Source organism: Rattus norvegicus, chromosome Y, assembly GCF_036323735.1.
Source record: "Rattus norvegicus strain BN/NHsdMcwi chromosome Y, GRCr8, whole genome shotgun sequence".
Taxonomy (NCBI): Eukaryota; Metazoa; Chordata; class Mammalia; order Rodentia; family Muridae; genus Rattus; species Rattus norvegicus.
Window position 1 is genome coordinate 424439 of NC_086040.1, and position 26342 is coordinate 450780.

Below are 26342 nucleotides of genomic sequence, written 5' to 3' on the forward strand. Positions count from 1 at the left end.
TGTGGAAGAAGAGAAAAGGGTTAGTGATAGAGCAGACAGAGGACACAAGAACAAGGTTCTCTAAAACAACTGAGGAAGGCTCATATGTACTCACTAAGACTGAAGCAGTAATCATAGGGTCTTCTCAGTTCTATACCAGGTCCTCGGTGTATATACAGCTTTCAGCTTAGTATTTTTATTGGACTCCTCAGTGTGTGAATAAGTGAGTCTCTGATCCTTATGTCTCCTCTTGGGACTCCTTTCATTCCATAGGGTTACCTTGTCCAACTTCTACATAATAATGTTTTTGTTTTATTATACTTTATTTTGTCATGTTTGGTTACTATCTCTTAGAAGCCTGTTCTCTTCTAATCAGAGACAGAAATGGAGTAGAGGAGAGCTGGGGAATGTTTGGAGTTGAGAGAGGGGAAAATGTAGTAAGAATACTATTTGCATGAGAAATGAAATAAAGGGAGAGCAATAAAAATCCAAACAAAATGCAATCATATGAATGAAACGGGCAAAGTAGATATTAGGCAAATTACCTTTTCTTCAGGAGATAAGGTCCATTTGCTATTGTTGACAGGAAACCCACTGCCAAATTCTTTGGAGTGAATGTCTGCTCCATACTCAACTGTCACATCCTCCTCAATGCTGCTCACCAGCCTCCAGAATTCCTTTTCCACAACTTCTGTAGGTACCATCTATGAGAAAGGTGAAAAGATTCTCACGGTTCACTTGTATTTCCTTTCATAAGACTAGCAGACATTAATCATACAGTCACATACATGTACAGGCATGTTGAAGTAGTCAGCCTTGAAGGAATCAGCCATCTCACCAAAACTCTGCAACGTATACTCCTGTGTAGCTTGCTCAAAGCCAAAAGCTTCCAGGGGACGCTTACATTCCTGAAAAGAAAAGAAAAAAAAAAAGAAAAGAAAAATTCAGTAAGCTGAAAGCAAAAGGTAAAAATAAATAAATAAATAAGTAACATAAAATTCAAACACACTAAATCTAATGGAAGAGAAATTAAGGAACTCCCTTAAACACCTTGGCACAGGAGAAAATTTCCTGAGAAAACACAAATGGGTTAGGCTCTAAGATCAACATTTGATAAAGGGTCCTTATGAAACTGAAAAGCTTCTGTAAGACAAAAGACACTGTCAATAGGACAAAAAGGCAACCTACAGATCTTTACCAATCCTATACTTGATAGAGGGCTAATATCCAAAATACAAAAGAACTCAGACTCCAGAGAGCCAAATAACCCTAATTAAAAATGGGGTACAGAGGTAAACAAAGAAGTCACAGCTGAGGAATATCAAATGGCTGAGAAGTACCTAAAGAAATGTTCAACATCCTTAGTCATAAGGGAAATGCAAATCAAGAGAATCCTGAGATTCTACCTCACACCAGTCAGAATGGCTAAGATCAAAAACTCAAGTGACACCAAATGCTGGCGAGGTTGCGGAGAAAGAGGAACACTCCTCCATTGTTGGTGGGACTGCAGACTGGTACAACCATTCTGGAAATCAGTCTGGAGGTTCCTCAGAAAATTGGACATTGAACTACCTGAGGATCCAGCTATACCTCTCTTGGGCATATACCCAAAAGATGCCCCAACATATAAAAAAAGACACGTGCTCCACTATGTTCATAGCAGCCTTATTTATAATAGCCAGAAGCTGGAAAGAACCCAGATGCCCTTCAACAGAGGAATGGATACAGAAAATGTGGTACATCTACACAATGGAATACTACTCAGCTATCAAAAACAATGCCTTTCTGAAATTCATAGGCAAATGGATGGAACTGGAAAATACCATCGTGAGTGAGGTAGCCCAATCACAGAAAAACACACTTGGTATCCACTCATCAAAAACAAAAACATCCAGTGAAAAAAGACAGCATTTTCAGTAAATGGTTCTGGTTCAACTGGAGGTCAGCATGTAGAAGAATGCAAATTGATCCATTCTTATCACCCTGTACAAAGCTTAAGTCCAAGTGGATCAAGGACCTCCACATCAAACCAGATACATTCAACCTAATAGAAGACAAAGTGAGGAAGAGTCTGAATCCCATAGGGACAGAGGAAAATTTCCTGAATAGAACACCAATGGCTTATGCTCTAAGATCAAGAATCAACAAATGGGATCTCATAAAACTGCAAAGCTTCTGCAAGACAAAGGACACTGTCATTAGGACAAAACAGCAACTAACAGAACTAGAAGTTTTCTACTTCAAGACACAGCTATATCACTCCTGGGCATATAGTCAAAAGATGTCCCACTATACTACACTTGCTCAACTACATTCACAGCAGCTTTATTTGTAATAACTGGAATTTCAAAAACTGGAAACAATCTAGATGTCCGTTAACTGAAAAATAAGTAAAGACTTTACACAATGTAATACAATTGTGTAAGTATTAAAAACAAAGACATCATGAAATTTGTTGGCAAATGGATAAAAACTGGAAAATCCTGAGTGAAGTAACCTAAACCCAGAAAGACAGACATAGTATATACTCACTTATAAGTGGATATTAGTCATTAAGTACATGTTATGATCCACAGATGAAAGGAAAAACTAAGTAACAGGAAGGGCCCAAGTGAGGGTATGTGAATTTCACTCAAAGTGGGAAATAAAATAGACATTAGAAGTGAATAAAGGGAGGAGTAAGGAAAGGGATGGAGAGGCGATCGTGGACGGGAATCAGGTGTGAGGAGAGGGCTAAGAAAAATGGAAATCACTGGGCTGGCATCTCTGGGATGAGCAGGAGACCTGAGACAAGGGATTCTCCCCAGAGTCTATGGATGTGACTTTAGCTGAGACTTCTTTTCGTTTTTTGGAGCTGAGGATTGAACCCAGGGCCTACCACTGAGCTAAATCCCCAGCTCCCTAGCTGAGACTTCTAACAGTTGGAGGTATGGCAACTGAAGTGACTAACTCCTATAATGTAGTTAGGCAGGATTTCTATTAGAGGAATGGAACACTAACTCACCCACAAAACCTTCAACCCAAAATATGTCCTGCCTACAAGATGACTGAAGGAACAGCCAAACAATGACTGGGTCAACTTGAGACCATGGGAGAGAAGCCCTGACACTATTAATGATATTGTGGTATGCTTATAGCCTGGTATAACTGTTTCCTGAGAGGCTTCATCCAGCATAGGATGGAAGCAGGTTGCAGAGAACCACAGTCAACTATTAGATGGAGCTCTTAGCATCTTGTGGAAGATTGGGGAATAGGACTGAGAGCTGGAGAGGTGTTAAGGACACCACAAGAAAACCAATAGAGGCAACTAATCTGTGCCTGCAGGAGGCTCACAGAGACTGAACCAGCAACCAAAGAGCATGCAGGGGCTAGATGTAAGCCCCTTAAACATATGTAATAGATGTGCAGCTTGGTGTTCATGTGGGTCCCTTAACAACTGGAATGAGGTCTGTCTCTGATTCTGTTGCTCCCTTTGCATCATCTTCTCCTATCTGGGCTGTCTTATTGGGCATCAGTGGGAAAGAATATTCTTAGTCCTACTGCATTTGAATGTCCCAGGGAGGTACGCTACTCATGGGGGACTTCCCATCTCTCTGGAGAGGAGGATCTGGAAAGAGTGGTGTGTGAAGGTGGGGCTGGAAAGAGAGGAAAGAGTATAGGCTATAACTAGGATATAAAGTGAATAAATAAATGAAGAAAAAGAAAAAAGAAAAAAAAGTAGATTTTCAGGGAAAGTAAGTATTTTACATCAAAAATTCTACATGTTTAAACAGTTTCAAGTTGTTCAATATTAATTTTTCCTTTTAGCCAATATTTTCACAATTTATAAATTATAATTTTATCTGCTTCATGTAAATTGTTAACATCTTTTAGCTATTCTGTCCAATTTTTCTTATTGACTACAAGCTAATCAGAATCTTCTCTACTAATTTTAGTCCATCCATGTCCAAAAGGATAGATTAAAGAAATGGACTAGGTTATGATTAAACTGTCTCAAGATGGACAAATCTTACCGCTAAGATACACTTTGGGCACCTCCATACCCCCTTGGGGACTTCAGAAAGCGGTGGCAATAGGCAAAAGATATGGTAATTGTCGTTGCACCCAACACAGAGCAGAAATCTATCATCTTCATCCCCACGAGAGCATATTCGGCAAACATATGAATCCATCTGGTAGGGTAAAGAAAGTAAATAAGTAAGGTTCTTTTATATACCTATCCCAAGTCTTTGGTCTATTGTATCTGGATTTCAGTAAACATACACTATGAAAACTCCAGTCTGACTGAAAGCACAATAGTATAAAAATAATCATAACAACACAGTAATAAGTGGCTCATGTTCAAAATGTTCAAAAAGCAACAATGAAGTATTCTTTTTGAAAAATCAGTAGTGGGGTTCAAGATGCAGCTAAGTTGGCAAAATGTTTATTTATCATTCATGATGCCCTGAGTTCTCTCCAGTGTAGTACATAAAGAAAGTATGTCCATGCACACTTATAATTCTAACACTTGGGATGGAGGTAAGATGATTCAAGACTCTATTTAGATATATAGGTAGGCTAGTCAGGGATATATTATAACCCTGTCTCACACAGCAAAAAGTAAAGAAAAATATTCAATGACAGAAAATTCACTTGGTCTCTTCCATAAACTTAACTTGCACTTGTATAGCTAACCTAACCTACCTTCCACTAAAAGACCTGTTTGCCCCTTTCCCTAGCCAGGAAACCTAGAGCCTTCCCCAGTTCCCATTCACTCACCACAGCTACCTACTCTAACCTCTGCTACAGATCTCTAGTCAGTTCTCTAAGCAGCCATCAGAATTTGCTCAGCCAACTACCCTCAACCCCTCCCCAGGACCTCCCTGCTCCAGGAGAAAGGACTAAAGCTCTTCCCACTCTCTGGACTAGTCCTTGGAACACACTGACCCACTCACTGTACTATTTCCTGCACATTTGGATAGGGCAAGGAGCTCCATCTTGTACAGCTTATCGAATTCCCTGTGAGAGTCCTTGTCTATTCCCATTTCTAGCTGAAGAACCTAGATGATATTAGTCCTCTACAACTGTCACTCCAACCTACTCTACCTATCTTCCCTGCATGCACTTCGTTCACCCTCTAGAACCATAACTTCTGTTATAACATCATCCATCTCATCCACTTGTCCTAGAGCCAGCCTTATGTGAGTTATTTACTCCCATCCCAGTACCCATCTTGCACTCTCTCAAAATAATGACATAAACCCTTGCACAGGAAAAGTAACAGCTGAAAATCAGAAATTGTTGCAACTTAAGCCAAAGGACTAAAGACTTCTGCATCAACTCAACACAGCTAGGAAGAAGTACTAAAAGATAGAAACCACAACACTGTTTTTACTATAGTTTATTTTCTTTTAGTTATTTTTTTATTACTGTTAATTTTGTATCTTTTATACTTTTGTGTTTTAATTTGTTTACTACTGGAAAAGGCTTGCCTATTTTTATGTGTAATAAAGTAGACTTCAAACAAAGCTTGCAGGAGAAGATTAAAAACAGCCACTATATAGGTAAAGATTCATCAAGAAAATATAATTTGTACATATTTTTGTACTAAACTGGTGAGGTTTGAACTTTACAAAAGAAACACTTTTTTTTTAAAGCATAAGTGTTTCTTATGCTTTAGTTTTTTTAAAGCATAAGTGGTTCTGTCTCAGGCAATAATCATGTAGTCAATTCTTACCTTCCAACAGTTAGTTTAAACAAACAAGAAAAAAATCAGAAAAGAAATGTATCCTGCAGATTAATTTAATGGACAGCTACAGAATATCACATCTGGCAGATAGAGAAAACAACTCTGCAGCACAAGGAATCATCATTAAAATCAATCATGTTATCAGCATTAAATTGGGATTTAATAAATACAATAAATGTTAAAATAATTCCTTATATCTTACTACGACATAATGGAATAAAACCAGAAATCAATAGTAAGAAAAAGCATAGAAAAACTAAAGAAATGGCTCAGCAAGTTAAGAATCCTAGTTGATATTTCAGAAGTACCAACACTAACAAAGCAGTTCTATATGCCCAGTTCTAATAGATTCAATATTCTCTCTGACCTCTTCTGACCTGAATACTAAACTACCACATGGTACACAGACATGCACACAAATATAACACTCATACAAAACAAAATAAAAAATCCCCAAGTTTAAAAAGGAAAGTAAAACTACATAAATACATGGAGGCTAATATAGTTTCAAATGAACCACTAAAAAAATGAAGGAAATTTAAATGGGCTAAGAATTAAAATTAAAAACAAAACAAAACAAAACAAACAAACAAACAAAAACCCAAAAAACAAACAAACAAACAAACAAAAAACTCAGAGAAGAGCTGGGGATATGTCTCAATAGACCAAGTGCCCACCCACAACTTGAGAACCTAATTTTTGGTCACTAGAGCCTGAGATAAAGCTCGGGTGGTATGGATCTGTTGCCAAGTGTCAAGAGAAATAGAGGAAAGTAGTCCAATGTCTAGCCTTTTTTTTGGAGGTCAAAACATTTATTTTACAAAAAAGTAAGTAAATAAATAAATAATCAGATTGTCTCATTCTCTCTAGCTGACACATCAGCACCATATTTAAGAAACACTCAGCAATGCTTTGTTAACCAAAAATAATCAATTGAAAAACACTTCAAAAAAAACCTTTCTCTGGTTACTACAAGATTAATGTTTAAATGCAGTACAATACAGATCCATTCATCTGTACAAAAATGCGGTAAGACATTCTGTGGGTGGCACTTACAGCTAAAATAGACTCAGAGAACTGTATGTTAAGGGCGTCTTTCAGAGGATGCCCAGCATCTATTGGCATAGCAATAGGTAAATCTTATGAGTAACCTGGTAGGGTCCTAATGATTCAAGGAAATTTTATGCTTCAACATTCAGCAATATTTCATGTTCAACAATTTTCAGATCATTTGCATATTAAAGCAGCTTTATTGGGAACATTAAGTCTAAGAAAAATATTTCTACAGTGAGTTCTAGGTAAAACTGACTGCACTTCATTTGACATTGTTATATCATTCATTGTTCTCCTCCCAGAAGCCCAGAGAACTTTATAGCTGGTGTGTCAATAATACAACAAACTAGTACTCCAGTAAAGTGAATTGATATCAGACGCCTGCACTAGCATTTTCAGTGAGTATATATACGTATATATATATATATATATATATATATATATATATACGTATATATATGTAAGTATGTATGTATATATAGATAGAGAGAGAGTGAGAGTGAGAGAGAGAGAGAGAGAGAGAGAGAGAGAGGAGAGAGAGCGCGCGCATGCCAATTTGGCCATCATAGTGAAAACAGAAAATAAATTCCCAAGACATGGCCTCTCCAGTAACTTGACAATATTTAAGTTGAGAACCTACCAAGCTTTCCCTGTGATTCCAAATAACAAAAGATGAAAACAATAAAATTTGATTAATAGAAGACTTGTAAAATTTTTGAGGTGATATAACTGTTAATTAAAATGGTTGATTGGTGCTCACTTCAGCAGCACATATACTAAAATTGAAACGATACAGAGATGATTAGCAGGGACCCCGCAAGGATGACATGCAAATTCATGAAATAATAAATAAAATAAAGTTATTGATTGGTCACAATAAAAACATAGCAAACCTAGAGCTGCACACAATGGCACATCCCTTTAATTCCAGCACTTAGGAGGTAGAGGTTAGAGAGAGGTGGATCTCTGTAATTTTGAGGTCAGCCCACTCTGATGGGGAGTGTTAGAATTGCCAGAGGTACAAAATAGAAAGAACTTGTCTCAAAAGGAATACCAAACCTCTCAAATGGTGAGTTTTCATTTAAATATATTGTTATAAATAGTTGCAATTGGTAACTTTTAATTTAAAAAAACACTCAAACCATAAAAAGAAAATACACATATTAAGAGCTACAGTATTTAATACTAATTAGTAAGAATCATAATCATGAGATTTACATAACTAAGTAAAATCTAATTGCCAATAAAGAAACCTACTGCTTTTCCATTACTGCTGTATATAGCAAATTTGATAATATTTCTTGACAACATAAGCAAGAAAACTTTAATATTTGTAAATATGCTGTGAATTTACCTAAAAAAATTTGTTGATAAATTTTCTTTTCATTATATGCAATCTTGTGAAGATAGCAAATAAATGTCAGCCCATGAAAGTATGTGCAGTAGACTAAATACTCAACTTATATCCAAATTCTATTTTAATGTTCTATGATATTGAACAGTGAAAATTTGACTAAAAGTATTTAAGGAACAGGTTTATAATCTTCCTTTTAGTAATGCAAATGGAACAGCTTCACATCCCACTAACTTTACTTGGAATCGGTGGATTTTTTTTTGACTCAATATATTTTTGCTTATATATATACCTACAAGTATTCTTCACACTAATGAAATATTTAAGAGGAAAAACTTTTAACTGGTATTATAGTAAATTCTCTTTTTAGTAATATCATTATGTTTCATGTGTTATGAAACATACCAACTTTCTGAAAATATGTTGGCTGTTTTGATGGTTACATTTCAGACACATAATCTGACTATAATAGGAGGCTTATTCTACATGTGAATACTTTCTATGAAATTTTAAATTTTCTGCCTATTTGAGATGGGAATGGAAGTTGAATTCAAGGCACTGCACATAGTAAATATTCTACTAATTTTGATGGCCAGTCTCTTTGAAAAACTTTTTCTTGCTAAATAACCTAGATAGGACTGATCTTGCTAGGGAGGACTTGAATTTGGGGTCTTCCTGCCTCGGCCTCCTCAATAGCTGTCTGTATTGCAATTATATTATTAAGATTTATTTGTTATGCAGTTGCCAGTCAGGTCCTCCTCTCCTGTGTGCAGCATCAGGTCAGATTTGAACCGCTACCATGCGAACAAAAAAGCAAGACAACCAAGAAGCACCCTCAGCGCTCAATTGTGTTCGCCATGTTTGACCCGTTCCAGATCGAAGAAATAAAAGAGACATGCTTGTATGCCTGGGGAAGAACCCACCGATGCCTACCTGGACATCATGGTGAACGAGGCCTCGGGCCCCATTAGTTTCACCAAGCTCCTACCATGTTTGCAGAGAAGCTGAGTAGCACCGACCACAAGGATGTCATCAGAAATGCCTTCGAGGTGGCCGGCTCAGGAACCTGAGCACCTCTGCGGTCATCCTGGTCCCCTCTGCGCCTACCCCGATCTTCTCCAGGCCTCAGCACGGCAGTGGGCGAGTGGGACAGCGCGCTTTGTGAGTGGAACCTCAGTGTTCCGTGGGTGGAGCGGGCAGCACTGAAGGGGCGGAAAATGCACGAGCCGAGTCTCCCAGGAAAGTGGAAGGAAGCATGGGGCACGGGGGTTGGGGGGGGAGGGGAGGTGTTTGGGGCAGCATGAGTCAGCAGCAGACCGCGCGGAGACTGCCCAGCTGCTGGAGACTGTGCATCGTCACTGCCAGGACCCCATCACTGTGGAGAACCTACTGCCACCAAAAATACGGATTAATCTAGAAGAAAATGTACAATATATGTCCATGAGAAAAGCTCTGAAAGTGAAGATGTGTTGCTGGTATACTTAACTCGGAAATGTATGGGTCTTGTCAGCTCTGCCCCTAAAGGCGTTCTTGACTTAAACAAGGTTGCCACAAAACTGGGTGTCCTGGATGGCATCAAATTGGAGGAAAACAAATCTAAGAACCACTTTTGGTGGATAGGATCTGACCTGAACAACTTTTAGGGCAGCACCCCAACAGAAGAAGCTGCAGGCAGAGCTCTCTGACCTGTCGGAGATGGAAGACTCTTTGGATGAGTTAATAAAAGATTGTGCTCAGCAACTACTGGAGTTAACAGATGACAAAGAAAATGAAAGACTAGCTTACATGACCTATCAGGACATTCACAGCATTCAAATTTTCCATGAACAGATTGTCACTGCAGTGAAGGCTCCAGAGGAAACCAGACTGGATGTTTTGGCTCCCAGAGAGAATTCTAACATAGTACATATCACAAGCACCAAAGAACTACTGATGAATATTTGTGTGAACCACTCAAATGGTAAAACAACTGATAGAATAGAGGCCTCTCCATCTGACAGCAAACATCTGCAATGGCCAGAGGAAGAAGACAGCGTCTGTAGTGAGTCAAGAACTTCTCAGAGTGACCAACTTATAGCAGCGCAGAGTGACAAAGGTCTTTAGCATCCCACGTGGGTAAATCTTGTGATCCATCCTGTGTCGGCGAATCATGTGCTTGTCTGATCCTCAGCAATAAGTCTCCTCGGATTGCTCTTGTGGTCTTATTCTAGACTCTTGTGATCTTACTCTAACTGAAGGCCAGTAGTGTTCTGCTGAGTAGCCTCAAGCGCAGGTTCCTACCTTAAGCATAGGTTCCCCATTCAGAATCTGCTCTTTCGATAATTCTTCACTGGCTTTTGTCAGTGAAATAGACCTCTTGCCTCCTGAAATCATTTTATCACAAAGACTAGCACAAGGATAGACAGCTGGTTAGCTGGCCCTGGACTGTGCCATGGCCTGATGGATAGATAGTGTTTGCTTCACAGGAGAATTGCCTTACACTGGTTCACATTTGCACTTAGGTATTGTGCACTGGTGAGGTGTACACACAGGACCAAATGTGGCACCTTTCTCCATATGTGTACCATGTTTAGTTTGCTTATGAAATGTCTAAGTGACACTTCTACCCTAGAACACCCAAAATAATGTATGTAGGGAAAATAACCAACAGATCTCTAGTTCCTCAGTTCCTGTAACTTATTAGAACCCCTGGATGGTGAGAGGAGTATTCTAAAGTTTTACATGTAGAAGTTTCAGAAATGCCTGTACATTTAGGTTTATATACTTTAAATATTTAAATATGGTCTGCAGTGCTACAATTGGAGCCACATACTCCTGATTTTAAGATACCTACTGAGTCATCATGTCCCAGTGATGGCATGCCTCAAAGCATTGGGGGCAAGTACAGAATTCCATCTGGCAATAGATGAGTCAGTTCACTACAATGTGAACTTGGTCCTGGTGAAATTAAAAGCATTATTGAACTTTTTGTGAGCAGATTTTATGAAGTTTTTCTGTGTGCAGCCTTGCTTCTGAGTCACAGGACCTTACCTCCTGTGCATTGTACCCCTCTCCAGCCCTCATCCCACCTTCCCAACACCTTGCACTCTCTACCTCAGTGGGTAAGTCATTTACCTCCCTGTGCCTCAACTGATTCAGTAATTTACCACTAGACTGTGAGCTCCGTGAGAGACATTTGTTCATAGTCGCTCTCAGTGTCTTGCACCATGCCTAGTTCAAAACAAGTGCCCAGTGAATGTCAAGCAAACTCATAATTTGGTCCAGTGCAACATGGGACTGATGGAACAGGAGTCTGGGAAGTGTTATTATTGTGTTAAACCTCTCTTGCTGCTGTTGGGGATTTAGCTCAGTGGTAGAGCGCTTGCCTAGCAAGCACAAAGCCCTGGGTTCAGTCCCCAGCTCTGAAAAAAAAAAAAAAGAAAAAAAAAAACCTCTCTTGCTTTATAAAAGATGCAAAGCAGCTTGAAATAACAATCACATATACAAAATAGGGATCCAAAAAAAAATGCCTTTGCTTACTTCTATGAGGAAGCCACAGGCACCATCCTGAGGGAGCTGCTGATAACCATGAGAGATCGATTCACAGATGAGGAAGTGGATGAGCTGTATAGGGAGGCCCCCCCCCCCGCACCTCTTGACAAAAAAGGGGATTTCAATTACATTGACTTCACAGGCATCCTCAAGCACAGTGCAAAAGACAAAGATGATAGAAATGCTGCAGCCGACACTCCTGTTGCATTTCCTTACTCACTTTGTGTTCAGACACTCAACCCCCATAGAACCTATTGCATGCCACTTAGTTTCTCAGACACTCCCTACCACAGGACCTACTGTGTACCAATTGATTTCACAGCTTTTCCACTTTTTAAAAGTATTTATTCCAGACTGTTTCTATCACTTAGCACATGTGTAATTAAACTGGAACTGTTGTAAATTGTACTGAAAATGAGATGGAAATAAAAACCAACAAATGTGAAAAATAAGATTTGGTTGGTTTTTGCTTGTTTGTTTGTTTGTTTTGTGTGTGAGTGTGTGTGTGTGTGTGTGTGTGTGTGTGTGTGTGTGTGTGTTGTTGTGTTCCTGTATGTATGCCATTCTGGGATGCATCAGACGTCCCGTGAGATAGAGGTGAGCAATTATGTGGATAATAAGAGCTAAATCCCAGTCCTCTACAAGAGTAACTAGTACTCTTACCTACTAATCCATCTCTCCATTCTCACAATTTTACTGAATAAAAATAATAAATGTAAAAAATTATGCTTACATTTTAGTCATTGATCTTCTGCTGTGTCATTTACCTGAAAAAATTTTTTTGAAAAGAAAGTTTCTTGAAGATGTAACTGACAAAAGAACATTGCTATTGTGTGTGCAGAAATTGCAAGCAATAAATGGTAAGAATAAAAATAATATAAAATGTAATTGGCATATAATATGACATTAAAGATCTGTGGAAACTACTACTTTGTCAGTAAAATTCTTATAACACGAGTATAAGAACCTGTATAATGACCTATTCTAATTCTTAACACATGTGCTTATGAGCACAATTTAGAAGAAGAGGTAGGTCAATCCTTGAAACTTGATGGCCAGCCTGCCATGATTAGTTGCCATGCCACAGGTCCCAATGATTGTTTCAAAGCCACGGTGGACATCTCCTAAGGAATGATACCAGAGGTTGACTTCTGGTCATCATACTTATGTACACACAAGTTTACACACATGCACCTTTATAAACTGAATATATACAAATATCCATCCATATATAACATATTAACTACTGAAAATGGTAGGGAAAAAAATCTAGTTAAGTTTCTTGATATACAAGAAACTCACAAAAAATGTCCCACAAAATACAAAAATTGTAAATAAAATACAAAAGCAAAAGACATTAAAATAAAAAAATCTTCAAAAAAAATAATAAGAAACAAAAAATCTGCCAAAATTCCGTACAGTTCATTTTGTGTTGGCAAACTACTCAATCAGAGCCTACCCTGAAGTGTGATTAATATACCTGGTAAGACTCAGTTGGAGGCAATTAATTTTTTCTTTGCAATCATGCAATAATTAAAGATAGGAGTGGGAGTCCGTGTATACTTCTCCTTCAGTGCTGAGTGCCTGTTTGTCTGAATTGAACCTAGGTAGGCATACAGTAATATTTTTAACTAGAAAGAAATAGTTTATTACTGTAATATATTTCAGGGATTAAAGAAATCTTATTTGTGTCAAATTATTACAAAGGTTTAATAAGTAAAGAAAATTGATCATTTTAAAATCCAAATTAGAAAAACTAAGCAGGTGTGTGTGTGTGTGTGTGTGTGTGTGTGTGTGTGTGCCACGAGTTGCCCGTGCACACACGTTTATTTTCATATGTGGTAGTATATGTCCATGCAAACACCCCTCACCTTATTTTTCACTAAACCTATCTCACTAAACCTACAGATTACTGGCAAGATGACTAATTAAGAAGCCCTGAGAGTCTTCCTTTTAACACTATCTAACACCTTGCTTTTTATAGGTGTAGTGAGGATCTGAACTCAAGTTCTTATGTTATACAGTAATTCCTTTATCCACCAGAGCTTTTATCCATGGCTTTCTCTAGTCCCTACTAACCATCAGCTTTCAATTTGTGACTTTTTAATTTTTGAGTTTTTCTCCATTTTTATTTTTTGTATTTTGTATGTATTTTAAGTATTTTATATGTACCATCCAAGTAGGTTTTTTTTTTCATTTATAATGTTGAGAAACCCAATTCTACACAATATGGGCCAATATATTATCAATATTTTGGTTGGAAGATAAATACTAGGAATTTCATAATGGTTTTTATAAGCTTGATAATAAATGAAAATAAGGGAGAAAACATGCAAATTAGTGAACATGTTGGTCATTTAAATTTTTTAAATGGACAACAGTGATGTGCTACACCATAGCAGTCTTAGGCTCAGAGCCATGGACGAAAACTGTTTACGGACAACAGTGATGTGCTACACCATAACAGTCTCAGGCTCAGAGCGGTGGCTGAAAACTGGAAACTGCTATCTCAGGTGTTATGGGGGTAATGGACTTGCAATATGAGGCCTCTGCTGGTAGCTGCCCCAACAACTTACTCCATTCATCAATTTTTATCTCCTATTCTATAATTTTTATCTGTTAAGTTCCAACTTATTAACTACTGTCTCCATTTCTGACTCTGAAGCTCAATAACACACCATGTCCACCCCTCAACCAGCCGGTCTTTTGGTACAATCCGCCGCAGTTTCCGACTTCCCTACTTCCTTTGCGATTGGTGACATCCGGGTCCCTCCGCCTATTTATACTGGTTGCGAGGAAAGTTCGAGCGGTCAGTTTGAAGTCGGAGTTGTTCGTGTACTGTGTGATCCGTTAAAGCCGACAAGTTAGGAAATCAGAAAAAGGTAATGAATTCTGAATTTTAACTGTAACCAATAATTTTGTACCTTAGAAAAAGCAAAGGTTATGACAGGGAAATGTAATTCACAGTGATTTTTCTGTCATATTTTGTAGAAAAATTTTAAAATTCTGTATTAGTAAATAATATGTAAGTCGGAATGTTTATGGACATAAAGGAATTCCATTATCCTATCAGAAGGGGGGAAAGCCCTTTTGTTGCTTGAGAAGAGGGAGTTAAGGTTTAAATTATGTGTTTGTATGAAACGAGTAACTGATACCCTTTTATTTGCCTCTCTTTGTGGTGGTTTAATTTTAGATTTAATGGTGCAGGGTGTTTGTCCTGAGGTGTGTTTGTCGTGAGATGTTTAGCCTAATGCATTTTATTTCAAGCGGTGCGCCAAAAGTTTAGGCACCATTTTGTTTCAAGCTGCGCGCCAAAAGTTTAGACACCATTTTGTTTCAAGCTGCGCCGCGCCGCGCGGCGCTGCGCCGCGCGGCGGCCTTTGTTCCACAGAAGCAACTGCATAGCTTTGCTGACTCAGAAAACTGGAGGTGCACTTTAAAGGTGCTACAGTTTATGGACAACAGTTATTAGTGCTATAGTCTCTTTGTCCTGATTTTGCCAGCAGTGCAGTCCTGTTAAACTACCAGCTACCATTAGTTAGGTCCAGCGTAAGAGGATGCGGGTAGAGCCACAGAACAGGGTTTCTGAGCAGGGGCAAGCTCGTGCTACGCCACTACGTTGATAGGTTAGAATTCAGAACCACGCCTGCGTAGAGTTGGACTCCGCCTACTGGTAGGGCAGGCTCAAGCTACTCTACCACTCAGATAGGTTAAACTTTGTAAAGACACAAAGACGTCACTTGCGCCTGCGTACTCTATACTAGTTAGACGCCTCCTTCTAAAGAGAATCTCGTGCGACCTCTTCGTGTGAAAGCTACTTCTACGGTGCTGGGACCGACTTGGTAGAGCCGGTTTGTGAACTGCTGCTGACTTCTGTAGGTAGTCTAGTGAGATGGGGGAGCCTGATTAGAGCAGACTTTTGAGAGTGGAGCAGCTTCTTAGGCAGATTCTTAATATGCTGCTCCCTTGGTAGGACGGAGCACACTCCTAAAATGTCCGACCAGCTTGTGAAAGACGCCGCTTTCCCTGAAGGACAGGTTTGGGGGGAGAATGCCACCTGGGTCCCTCAGGCCTTCTGCCAAGATACCACTGCTTGAGTGGTGGGCATACTGGTACCATGTACCACAGCTTCTGTAAGGTTAGAACCCTTAAGATTTTTGTCCCTGGTTAGAATGGCAGCAAGTGAGATGCTGCAAACTGAGAGGCAAGTTTGTTGGACTCTGATCTAAAGAACAGCAGGCTCCCGCTATAGCACCCATGTGAAGAGCCACCTTTTAGGACATGGTGCCTGAGAAGAGCCTTGAGTGACACTTGTATCTCAGAAGTATATACACATGGGATTTTGCCCTGAAATCCTTAGACACCTGCTACAGCACCATCCTTGTAGAGCCAGAAGAACACTTTTTGGGTAGGAGAGATTCGTTGGATGCCCCCAATTTGGAAAAGCAGGATATTAAACACTGCCTCTTAAGTTTGATAGGCTTATGGGATGTGGCTACCTGTATGAGGGCAGTCTTAGAACTCTGGGTTGGAAAGGTTGTGAGACACAATGGCTGAGAAAATCAGGGTAGTGTAATCCAGCAGTCTGGGTAGAGCTGTTTAGTGACCTGTTTCCATGTAAGAAAGGCATGCTCAAGGAAATGAAGTGTCTGGAAAAGACCAGTGCATTGATGCCTGGGTCTGAGTAAAATAGCTACAGTCTGCTTGAGTGGGGCAGGTTGGCCAAATTCCTTACCTCTGGTAAGACAGGCTTCTGCTTATTTCAGAGTAGGCTTATAGAAAAGTAAGCCTGGTAATTAGGCTGTATTAATGAGACAGGTTTGTGGGACTCTGGCCTTAGAAACCTCCTGGGTAGAGTAGATTCAGCTGCTATGGTGTCATACCAGTGCATAGGAGCAGCCTCTCAAGCATTCATGGGCTATGTAGGGCAGACTGATGTGTATTTCTATTAGAATATTAAGATACAGACCGCTTGGTAGAGTACCTAATATTTGACTGCCTGGGTATCACAGGCTATTAAGTTGCATTTATGATGGATTTCAGGCCAGTGTAACTATTTGGTTAAGACAAACTGCTAAAGATGCTATTGCTGTAGTTGGGTAGGCTCCCAACATGATTCAGCTTGAATAGAACAGGCTTCCCTGATGCTGCCTTGGAGAACACCACTTAAATTAAGACCTGCATCCTGGGTAGGGCAGACTTATGCTAGGAGTCACCCTGGACTAGGAATGTTTGTGGTATGCAGGCTAGGTAGAGAAGTTTTAGGTGATTTTTCTGTCTAGGAGATTCCTCTAGGGTAGTGCAAAGATGATACCTTGGTAGGGCAGGCTTGGACCAGCCATCTCTTCCTTTTTCCCCTCTCAGTTCTGGCCTCATGTCGGTCTCCTCGCAAGTTGGTATGTGTCATAATTGAAAAAAATAGGTAAAAATTTTAGTATGGTTTAAATTTCACTCCTAAAGGAAAATATTTTGAGTGTACAATTCAGTTTTTTTACTTTTTTTTTTTTTTTGGTTCTTTTTTTCGGAGCTGGGGACCGAACCCAGGGCCTTGCGCTTCCTAGGTAAGCGCTCTACCACTGAGCTAAATCCCCAGCCCCGTTTTTTTACTTTTTAAATAATGCCAAAGTCTTTGAAAAAACTTTCAGTTATGGATTTGCCTCTGTGGAAAATACAATTCTTATGTTTTAGATTTGACATGTGTTTGTGTGTGTGTCTCTGTGTGTGTATGTGTGTGTGTGTGTGTGTGTGTGTGTGTGTGTGAGAGAGAGAGAGAGAGAGAGAGAGAGAGAGAAGGATAGTATTAAATTTAACTACAATATTTAGTGTATATAATAAGTTTTGTACATTTGGGATTTTTCCTGGATTCTGAATGTGTTCTTCCCTATATATTCTTGAGTGGAGCTTACTACTTTCTATGCAGAGTAGGAAATTGTGACAGTTATCCTGTTTTGTGCTGGGATTACAAGCATGTGGAGCTGTCAGACCCAATTACTTTGATAAAATTCTGTTTCTTCAGATGTATTCTGCAAATATTTTTTACTACCCTATTTCTAGGCTACTGATTTTAAGGGTTTTTTAAATAACCAACAATTTTAAAATAGCACTGTCACTGTAGGTAATTTACTAAATACATGAAAATTATCACTTCAAAAAACAAATACAAGGTGATCAATATGGTTTTAATACTAGTAAATAGCATACTATAACTCATAAATGTGATTATTTTTAAGTGAAAATGAATAGAGGTTTAGTAATTATGACCTTTCCCATTCTTAATAAAAACTAGAACCATTACATATGCTAATTGAGCTTTTGATTTCTTTCATTAAACAGTGGTGTACACCTAAACTCTGAGTAGTAGATGTGTTGAAGCAAGAAGAGGGACTAACTTGAGCTAAATAGAAGACTGTCATAAATGAAAGGAAAAAAAATAAACATTAGGATGTCAGGCTATGTATTTCCCTTAAGTTGTATTTTCTTAGTGTTTATCTATATGAATCTTGCCTGTGTGTATGTCTGTGCACCATGTATTTGCATGGTGTTTGTATATGGAAGCCAACAGTCCCTAAGAACTGGAATTACTTTTTTTTTTTTTTTTTGGTTCTTTTTTTGGAGCCGGGGACCGAACCCAGGGCCTTGCACTTGCTAGGCAAGCGCTCTACCACTGAGCTAAATCCCCAACCCCCTGGAATTACTTTTGAACCAACATGTCATGCTAGGAATCAGATCTCGGATCATCTGGAAGAGCAGCCAGTGTTTTTTAACTAATGACCTCCATTGTTTGCTTAAACGTTTTAAGCATATTTTAATACTTTATCCTTTTGTCTTCTTATAGAAAAATGGCAGAAAGTGAGCAGCCTGGGAAAATTTTTATAGGAGGCCTCAACTTAGAGACCAGACAAAAGACTCTTCAAGTAATATTTGGGAGATTTGGACCAATAACACATGGTAATTCTTAATACCAAACTATATGTCTTTTCAGAGTAAATATAAATATTTCTGTGTTATGTTCATTTTTGGAACTTAGATGATTATTTTTATGATATAGAACTACTATTGCAGTGGAATGAGTGTATTTATGTATGTGTGTGCATGTACAAAAAAAGCTGACATTAATTTATGGTTTATTGATATTGAGAATATAACTAATAGTATGAAATGTAAGGTTTTAGGGTTTTAAGATTTGTGAAGAATGATTTGTACTGTGTTCTGCTTAGCCTGTCAAATTAAGGGTCCTATGAGTAACTAACAGTTAAAGAAATTAATTTTGGAAATAGAATAATTAACTTTTATATAATTTTGTAAATGTTTAAATGTATTGCAGTTATTTTGATGAGAGATCGTGAAACTAAGAAGTCTAGAGGCTTTGCTTTCGTTACTTTTCAATGTCCTGGAGATGCTAAGAATGCTGTCAAAGAAATGAACGGAGTGGTAAGTATGTAGTAAGAATATGCTAATTCTTTTCAGTAGTTAATAACATTAGTTGATGTTTTCAGTTTGCTAAGATATGAGCAAAACTTCTTCATTGTTTTTTGTTTGTTGTAGTAGTGCCAAGATTCTGACTAGTAGAATATTTCAATATTGTGATATATATTAAACCTGTATCATATTCTTTAAGAGTAAATTGGATGCAATCTTTAAAAGAAACAGAAAAAAGGTAAAAAGGGTAACCATGTTTTTAAAATTCATCGAAGAAATTCTTAAGGAAAATATTCTGTAGAAAGTTACGTTTGAGTAAAATTCAGCTCTAAACAGATAATAAGTCTTACAGCAATAAATACAAATTGATTTTCTCAGTTATTGGAATAAATAGAGTTCCTACCTAAACCCTAGTTTATTTTTACTAACTTGAAATTCTTTTGTCTTTCAAAACTAACCATATGAGTGTTTTTATCTCATAATTTTTTCTTTCAAACTTAAGTGTATTTGCTTTAAGAAAAATTTAAACCTCATGTTTGATGCAATAAAAGGTAAAGAATACAGGTTAAATTTAATTGTGCTAATAATATTCTTTGTCTTTTTAAGTCTTTGGATGGAAAAAGAATTAAAGTAGAACAAGCCAGAAGACCATCATCACTTGAAAGGAGTAGCAAGAGGAGACCATTATCCTTTTCAAGAACCAGAGGTGCTTCAAGAATTCTGAAATGTGGAAGAGGAGGAAGTAGCAGAGGAAGAAGTCGTCCTTCACGTGAAAGAAATTTGGGTAACTTTACATAGTGGAAGCAGTGTGACTGACAATTAGTAAGATAATATAACTAGATGTATTTCAACTTATATTCATACATTATCATGAGTAGAGCAGTTGCCTTTAATTTAAAAAAATTACTTCAAAGCACTGTAGGATTAATATAAATAACTGACATCATAATTTAAAATTGAATTTACACCAGAGTGGAAATTTTTTAAGACATTGGTATTTGTCCATACACAGTTAACAGACTTTGCAAGATTTACTTGTTTTGCTTCTATGTGTATTACTATGTGAGGATTTCATACCTGGAGTTAACATTTTTAGCTGCCATCTGGGTATTGGGAATTGAACACAGGTCCTCTGGAAGATCATTCAGTATTAAGCACTGAGCAGCAAGATTTATTTCTAATCGTATTTTTAGTTTTGTACTTTGGAGGCCAGTATTAAATGTGAGTTGCAATTTTAACTATTAGGGAGGTTAAAACTATAACAGGATGAAAATAAAATTGACTAAAAATGCCCAGAACTCAGAAGTACATGTTTCAATTAAATAGAATTGATCAGACAAAATTTGTTGTTGTGTATTTATCTGAAAACTGTTCATTTCTTATTTTGATGACAGTTTGTATATAAGCCTGCCGAACATCCTGGAATTATCTAAACCTTGAACTTTTCAAGGCTGTTCCAGACTTTGGAGCAATTTAAAAGAAACAGTACTTTCTAAGTGTGTACATGTTAACTTTATTATGATGATTCATTAGAATGTTTATAGACAATGGCTAAGAGAAATTTGTTACTTTAGAAAATAAATTTTTACTTAAAAATATCTATATATATATATATTTTATATTAACATTAAATAACTATATAAGGGCTGTTTGATAATGAGATAGGTGATTTACTGACAGGTGATAATTTTCTCAAGTGGATTTATATTTTGTAATGCTCTCCAAGTGATCTTAATGATTGGTTAAATCTAAGTTTTTATTCTCAGATGTATAAAAACACAAATTTTAGTTATAATTGGGAAGTAGATGTATTTTATGATGTTTTAAGCTAAAATGATTATAAAATAGTTAATATGCATTTCATAGATAGTCCTAGTTTATAAATTATAATTGTTCAGTGTATCTATGTATTAATAGTATATATAATTTTTTATTTTTTGATATTTGGGCTTAAATTTGGGTGACAATTTATTTCATAGATGTATCTTACAAAGTATTATTTGAGACTAGAAACATAAAAGTTAATCTGCTTTTTAATAATGAAGCGATTATTTTATCTGAACTCTAGGAATATTTAATTGGCAAACTTTCCCTCTTCACTCCAGTTCTCTGCCACTTCTTTAAACACTGTATAGTCTTTAAATTATACTATAAATGTTAAAGCCTCTTTTATGTACTGTTTGAATTATACTTAAAAAAGGAAATAGTAAATTTTACCAATTTAGATAAAATACTAATTGCTGAGATCACTGTATTGTTTATCAAAGGTTTATAAGTGATAAATTTTTTTTAAGTATTGATGCCCCTTAGCTAAGATTTTTTTTAAAAATACAGATGATGGTAGATATACTCCTAATTTCAACATAAGTTCTTCTGGGAGACACTTTGCAGTTAAAAGAAGTACATCTTCAAAAAGGGAAGGTCCTCCTTCTAAAAGATCTGCAACTTCTGCTCTGACAAGAGCCAATCCTGGACTGAGAGGACGAGGTAAATACATGCCAAGCAGACATTTTCATGGAAGTAGTTTATAATGAATGAGAAAATTTAAATAATTGCCTATTGATTTTTGACATCTCAGTCTTATGGGAGATATACACTCATGTATATATGAAGCAAAGAAGGAAAAATTTACATTTGTAGATCTATCCAAAGATTTTAGCCAGAATAATAGTGAAATTTCTATTCTAGAGTATTAGATGGTATAGAATCAACATAATGAATCATGTTGTAAGCAATATGAGTAAAGAACATTAAAATAAAGAAGATGTGAAACATGAATAACAAGAGATTTACCCATAAAGTAAGAGGAAGAGTAATGTTTGATTACGCTGACAATAATATGGCTATATTTAATTTATGAGATAGTTTACTGATACAGCTTAATTAAGGAAGGACGTGTGCCACAGTGATTTATAGGCAGATGTAGAGATGGAGCTTGTTTTAGAATATTGTAAAAGGTATTTTGCAGAGAAAAATCCAATGTTCTTATTTCTACTTTGAAACGTCTGCAGCTTGAAATACTTGTATAATCATTTTTAAACTTAACATCCAGAACCACATGGAAGAGAGGTGTCTAGAAATATGCCAAGAAGAGAGCCAGTATCTTCCAGAAGAGATGAATATCCATTACCAAGGGATGATGGTTATTCTTCTAATGATAGGTAAAGAAAAATAGAAAGATGGTTAAATTTCCCATTGTTGAGAAAAAATGTTTTAACTATTGTGTTTAGTATCATGCAAAAATATTTTATGTAGTGTCAAAACTTATGTCTCTCATTAAGACTGCTTTCAAAGGGTAGTGAGATGTCTTAACAGGTTGAGTAACTTGCATGAGATCTAAGATGTTGAGATGCCACAAAATCTTGGGAAAAAACAGTTTTTATTTTCTGAGTTCCACATACACAATGACTAAATAGATAAGTGCATACAAAATTTTTTGCAAACTGTCTTGTAGGATAAGAAAAGCAGTTCAGGTTGGGGATTTAGCTCAGTGGTAGAGCGCTTGCCTAGGAAACGCAAGGCCCTGGGTTCGATCCCCAGTTCTGAAAAAAAAAGAAAAAAAAGAAAAGCAGTTCAGTGAACCAAGCATTTCCTTTAAGATGAAGACTTGCATTAATATACTGAAAACTAAAGAAGTTAGGCATAAAACCTGTAATCTTATTGGTGCTAGTTGGTAGAGCCTCATGTTGATATCAGACTCTCATGGGTCTGATAGTATTCCATGGAAAAATTCCAGGACAGTTAGAGACACTGTTTCAGACAGAATATAGAATGGACCTGAGAACCAATATATGAGGATTTCCTTTGATATTTATACTCATTCCCTACATGTGACTATCTCAAAATCCTACCATCTATTCTTTGTGCACAAAATACATACAATCAATTTTTATCTGTAAGTACACAGATATGGAATCAGTTTACTGTATTCTGATTTGAACTGTACAATTTTAGATTTAATCTTACAAATTTTATTTATTAATAATATATATTAATTATATATTCTGTTGTATGTCCTTTTAAAAGCTGTAATTTTGCATTGTAATACTGCTAAGGACATCCATATACAGATAATAGAGTTCTTATTTTTAGCTATTTTAAGGGTACTAGAGTTAAATTGCTGGGCAATATGGTAGTGTATTATGTAGAACCATGCCATTTTACATTCCTATCTGTGGTCAGGATTTTAAATTCTACGAATTTCTATGAAATGTAACTTTTTCTCCAAATATTGTATCATCTGCATTTGTTAAAATTTAGCCAGCCTAATAGAAGTAATTCATTAGTACATTTGGTGGAGTAGTATTCATGTGTCCCAAGTCATGTTTGAGGCATGTACCTTATTTGGAGTAGTGCCATTTTTATTTTGCTAAGTAACCTAGATGCATAGCCAGTAAACTAATTGGCCAGTTCCAGGATAGTGAGAGACTCTCACATAAAAGACCGGATGGTTATTTTTAATTTCTTAAGTTATTCAAGGAGATATGCGTCAACATCTAGAGGATACCGTGACTATGGCAATTACAGCTCTCGGGATGAACATGCATCTAAAGTCTTCAGGTATTATAATTTCTTATGAAATATGTTACTGAAATTGTTAGTTCTTGTGTTAACTGAAACTTTCTTTTGAAATTTAGTGATCATGCTGGCTACCATGGGGGACGTGATAGAGATTTCTCTGAATACTTAAGTGGAAGTTCATACAGAGATACATATGAAAGTTATGGTAAGAGTCCTATTTTGACTTTGAAATAATTGCTATGTTAATGAATTTTAAACATACAAAGAAATGTGACATGGATTATTGATTGTAGTATTTGTAATTCCTGCATTCTACATTTATTCTATTACATGAAAAAATTTAATGTCCAGGCTTAATACGTGTGACTATAGAGGTAATAGAAGCAGTTAAAATTCCAGCTTATTTTTAGAAAATTAAATGCACATATGTCTAAAGATTTAGAATGTAAAAATTATGATACAATTAAAAAACTGGTTTCTTACTTGGACATTTATCTACTTTAGGAAGCTTCCATGAGGAACCATCTGCAAGAGGCACTTACACTGGAAACAACCGCTATGATGACTATAGTAGCTCACGAGGTGGATATGGTGGAGGACGAGAAACTTACTCAGGCAGCCGAAGTGACATATATGGCTATGAACGTAGTGGTAGACAAGTGCTTCCACCTATTGATAGGGAATACTCTGAGCGTGGGGGCAGAGAAGAAAGAGGGCACTCACCTATGGATAGGCTGTATAGGGCATCTCATGAATCATACACTATTAGTTCAAGGTTTGGGGGATACCATGGAGGTCATGAAGAAACCAGATATGAAAGTGGAGGCAGGCGTTAAAAGTCTTAAGTGCCAAACATCATTTCTAAGAAGAAAAATGAGGTGTTAATCCTATGTTCTCTGATGTTAAGTTGAATATATTGATTTAGGAATTAAGGCATATTAAGTTTTACAGCATTGCCCAAATACTGAAATTCATTGGTTTGGCGGAAAGTGAAATACTATCTAACTTTCCGTCCATGAATTCGACTAGAATGTAAAGCAAGAAAGCTTTAACTGTTAAAAAATATTCTTTGTTAAGTAATACCTGTTAATGTTAAATTAGAATTGAACATTAGAGATTAAATATCTGCATTGGCAAAAAAAATTCTGTCAATAAAAATTGAAAGAAAATGTGATTGTCTGACTTTGTTCTTAAGTAACATTATTTCTTCCTTATTTTTGATGGTTTTTCCTTGGGCAGTTATTAGTCCTATCTGCTGTCAGTGTAAATGTTGGCTATGGCTCTTTTTGCCAGTTTTAAGGCCTGGGTAAGAGCCCTTTGCTCGGCTTTCTGAGCTGAAGTTCCCAGCAGCAAATCAGTGGTCCAAATAACAGGTCCAAGTCCACTACCACCACCCCTGCGTCCCTGACTCCATTCTGGATGAAGCTGCTCCTATCCCTGTGGTACATACGTTCCCCATCAGCCTGACACTCTGGATGTGCCCCAGAACTATATAGAGAACAAACATGCTGCACATCTGTGGCTGGGTCAGAGAGGAGGATGGCTGGGTTTAGGGCAGAAGATGGGTTATATCTTATGTGAGGGGACTCAAAAGTAGAGCCTGAAAGTGCACCAACTGGGGTTGGACAGCCACTGGCTGGTGGATTCTTGAGGGTCCCCTCAGTAGCATGGGGGAGGGGAGATAGTGATAACAAGTCCCTGACCCATGGTTATGTTGCCAGCATCTTTGACTAGAAGGACAGTGGCAGCTGTGGTCCAGAAGCAGGCTGGCCATTTTTGGCCCACCGGGTCCAGCTTCTTAGATAAATCAGACTCAGGTCTTTTCTATGATCCCAAAGTTTGGGTGAGCACCCCCTTTGCTGTCCCCTCTCTCTGATCCACATACAGGTGAAATGGTTTGTGACTCTCTAGGAGGGCCAATGCTGCCATCTCCAGTAAGGCTCTTCTTAGAGTCTTAAGAGCTACATTCCTCTTATGGGTCCATCTACTTTGTTTTCTTGGTCCTGGACGACCTCATAAGGCTTTGGCTAGCTCAAGCACAACAGCTGTGTAGCTTTCATTTGTGCGTGGCTGTTTTGCAGTTGACCTTGGTGTGCATAATTATTCCATTACATCTGACCTTCCTACTTCTTTCTCCTTCTGCTCTGGTGAATTTTGTGTAACTAGATGTTCCCTGATGCAATGAATCTTAAACAATTGGAAATTGAGAGATAAGGGCACAGCACAGCACAGTCCTAATGGCCCAGGTGCATGCTGTGTGTGCTCATCTTGGAATCAATGTAGTAACTGCACAATAATAGTTCAGATTAATGCTTGACTTGCAAAGAAACTTTAAAGGATTTATTAGAAAATGAATTAGCACCAACATTGGGACTCCAAGAAAGGAAAAATTTATTGAAGTAACGAAAAACGTTTTATATAACATTTAACAGTGGATCCTAGATAAGGAAGTATAGAATACGTAAAATTACATACTAGTAAAACTAAGTCAAAATAGTGGAATTCTTAGGAGAGTGTTTGAGTGCAAAATAAAGGAGGAGAAAGCTAGCAGAACTATTGAGTTAAGGGTTAACTTGATTCTTTCTGACTACTGCCTGGCAGTTTTGTCTGTCATTTATCATTAGAGCTTCCCAGGAAAATGCAACAAGCTGAGCTCTGAGCTCTGAGCTCTGAAGTATAGTAAGTCGAAAGTTAAAGTTTAACTAATGATAAGTTTGCAATTGTTATTATTTTGGTCACAGGCCTGAGAATAGG

At 37.3% G+C, this 26342-nt stretch overlaps 2 protein-coding genes, 1 non-coding gene and 2 pseudogenes across 3 annotated transcripts; 4 read left to right on the forward strand and 1 right to left on the reverse strand.

Moving 5' to 3' along the window:
- Nucleotides 1-283: 283 nt before the first annotated feature.
- Nucleotides 284-5269, reverse strand: Kdm5dl1 (lysine demethylase 5D like 1). The gene is made up of 3 exons (XM_063280660.1): nucleotides 3993-5269; nucleotides 768-887; nucleotides 284-683 (listed from the first exon to the last, which is right to left on the reverse strand). The coding sequence occupies exons 1-3, from the start codon at nucleotides 4149-4151 to the stop codon at nucleotides 483-485; spliced, it is 480 nt and encodes a 159-aa protein (XP_063136730.1). The 5' UTR covers nucleotides 4152-5269; the 3' UTR covers nucleotides 284-482.
- Nucleotides 4495-15120, forward strand: LOC103694570 (myosin regulatory light chain 12B pseudogene; annotated as a pseudogene).
- LOC120099618 (U6 spliceosomal RNA) lies at nucleotides 7516-7620 on the forward strand. Its single transcript, XR_005498741.1, has one exon. It is a non-coding gene; the product is annotated as a U6 spliceosomal RNA (small nuclear RNA).
- On the forward strand, nucleotides 9418-10220 carry LOC103694569 (transcription factor E2F6 pseudogene; annotated as a pseudogene).
- Rbmy1j (RNA binding motif protein, Y-linked, family 1, member J) lies at nucleotides 14459-24757 on the forward strand. Its single transcript, NM_001408913.1, has 9 exons — nucleotides 14459-14530; nucleotides 18484-18596; nucleotides 18973-19079; nucleotides 19674-19851; nucleotides 21402-21554; nucleotides 22120-22228; nucleotides 23538-23627; nucleotides 23705-23793; nucleotides 24093-24757. The coding sequence occupies exons 2-9, from the start codon at nucleotides 18488-18490 to the stop codon at nucleotides 24422-24424; spliced, it is 1167 nt and encodes a 388-aa protein (NP_001395842.1). The 5' UTR covers nucleotides 14459-14530; nucleotides 18484-18487; the 3' UTR covers nucleotides 24425-24757.
- The last annotated feature ends 1585 nt before the right edge of the window (nucleotides 24758-26342 follow it).

Bases quoted from the DNA above. Each gene is read 5' to 3' on its own strand.
- Kdm5dl1 (XM_063280660.1), bottom strand. From the start codon at position 4,151: ATGGATTCATATGTTTGCCGAATATGCTCTCGTGGGGATGAAGATGAT. The intron at 888-3,992 runs GTAAGATTTGTC...TTTTCTTTTCAG, and splicing joins GCCCAAAGTGTATCTTAGCG to GAATGTAAGCGTCCCCTGGA. The intron at 684-767 runs GTATGTGACTGT...CCTTTCTCATAG, and splicing joins ACTTCAACATGCCTGTACAT to ATGGTACCTACAGAAGTTGT.
- Rbmy1j (NM_001408913.1), top strand. From the start codon at position 18,488: ATGGCAGAAAGTGAGCAGCCTGGGAAAATTTTTATAGGAGGCCTCAAC. The intron at 18,597-18,972 runs GTAATTCTTAAT...AATGTATTGCAG, and splicing joins ATTTGGACCAATAACACATG to TTATTTTGATGAGAGATCGT. The intron at 23,794-24,092 runs GTAAGAGTCCTA...TATCTACTTTAG, and splicing joins AGATACATATGAAAGTTATG to GAAGCTTCCATGAGGAACCA.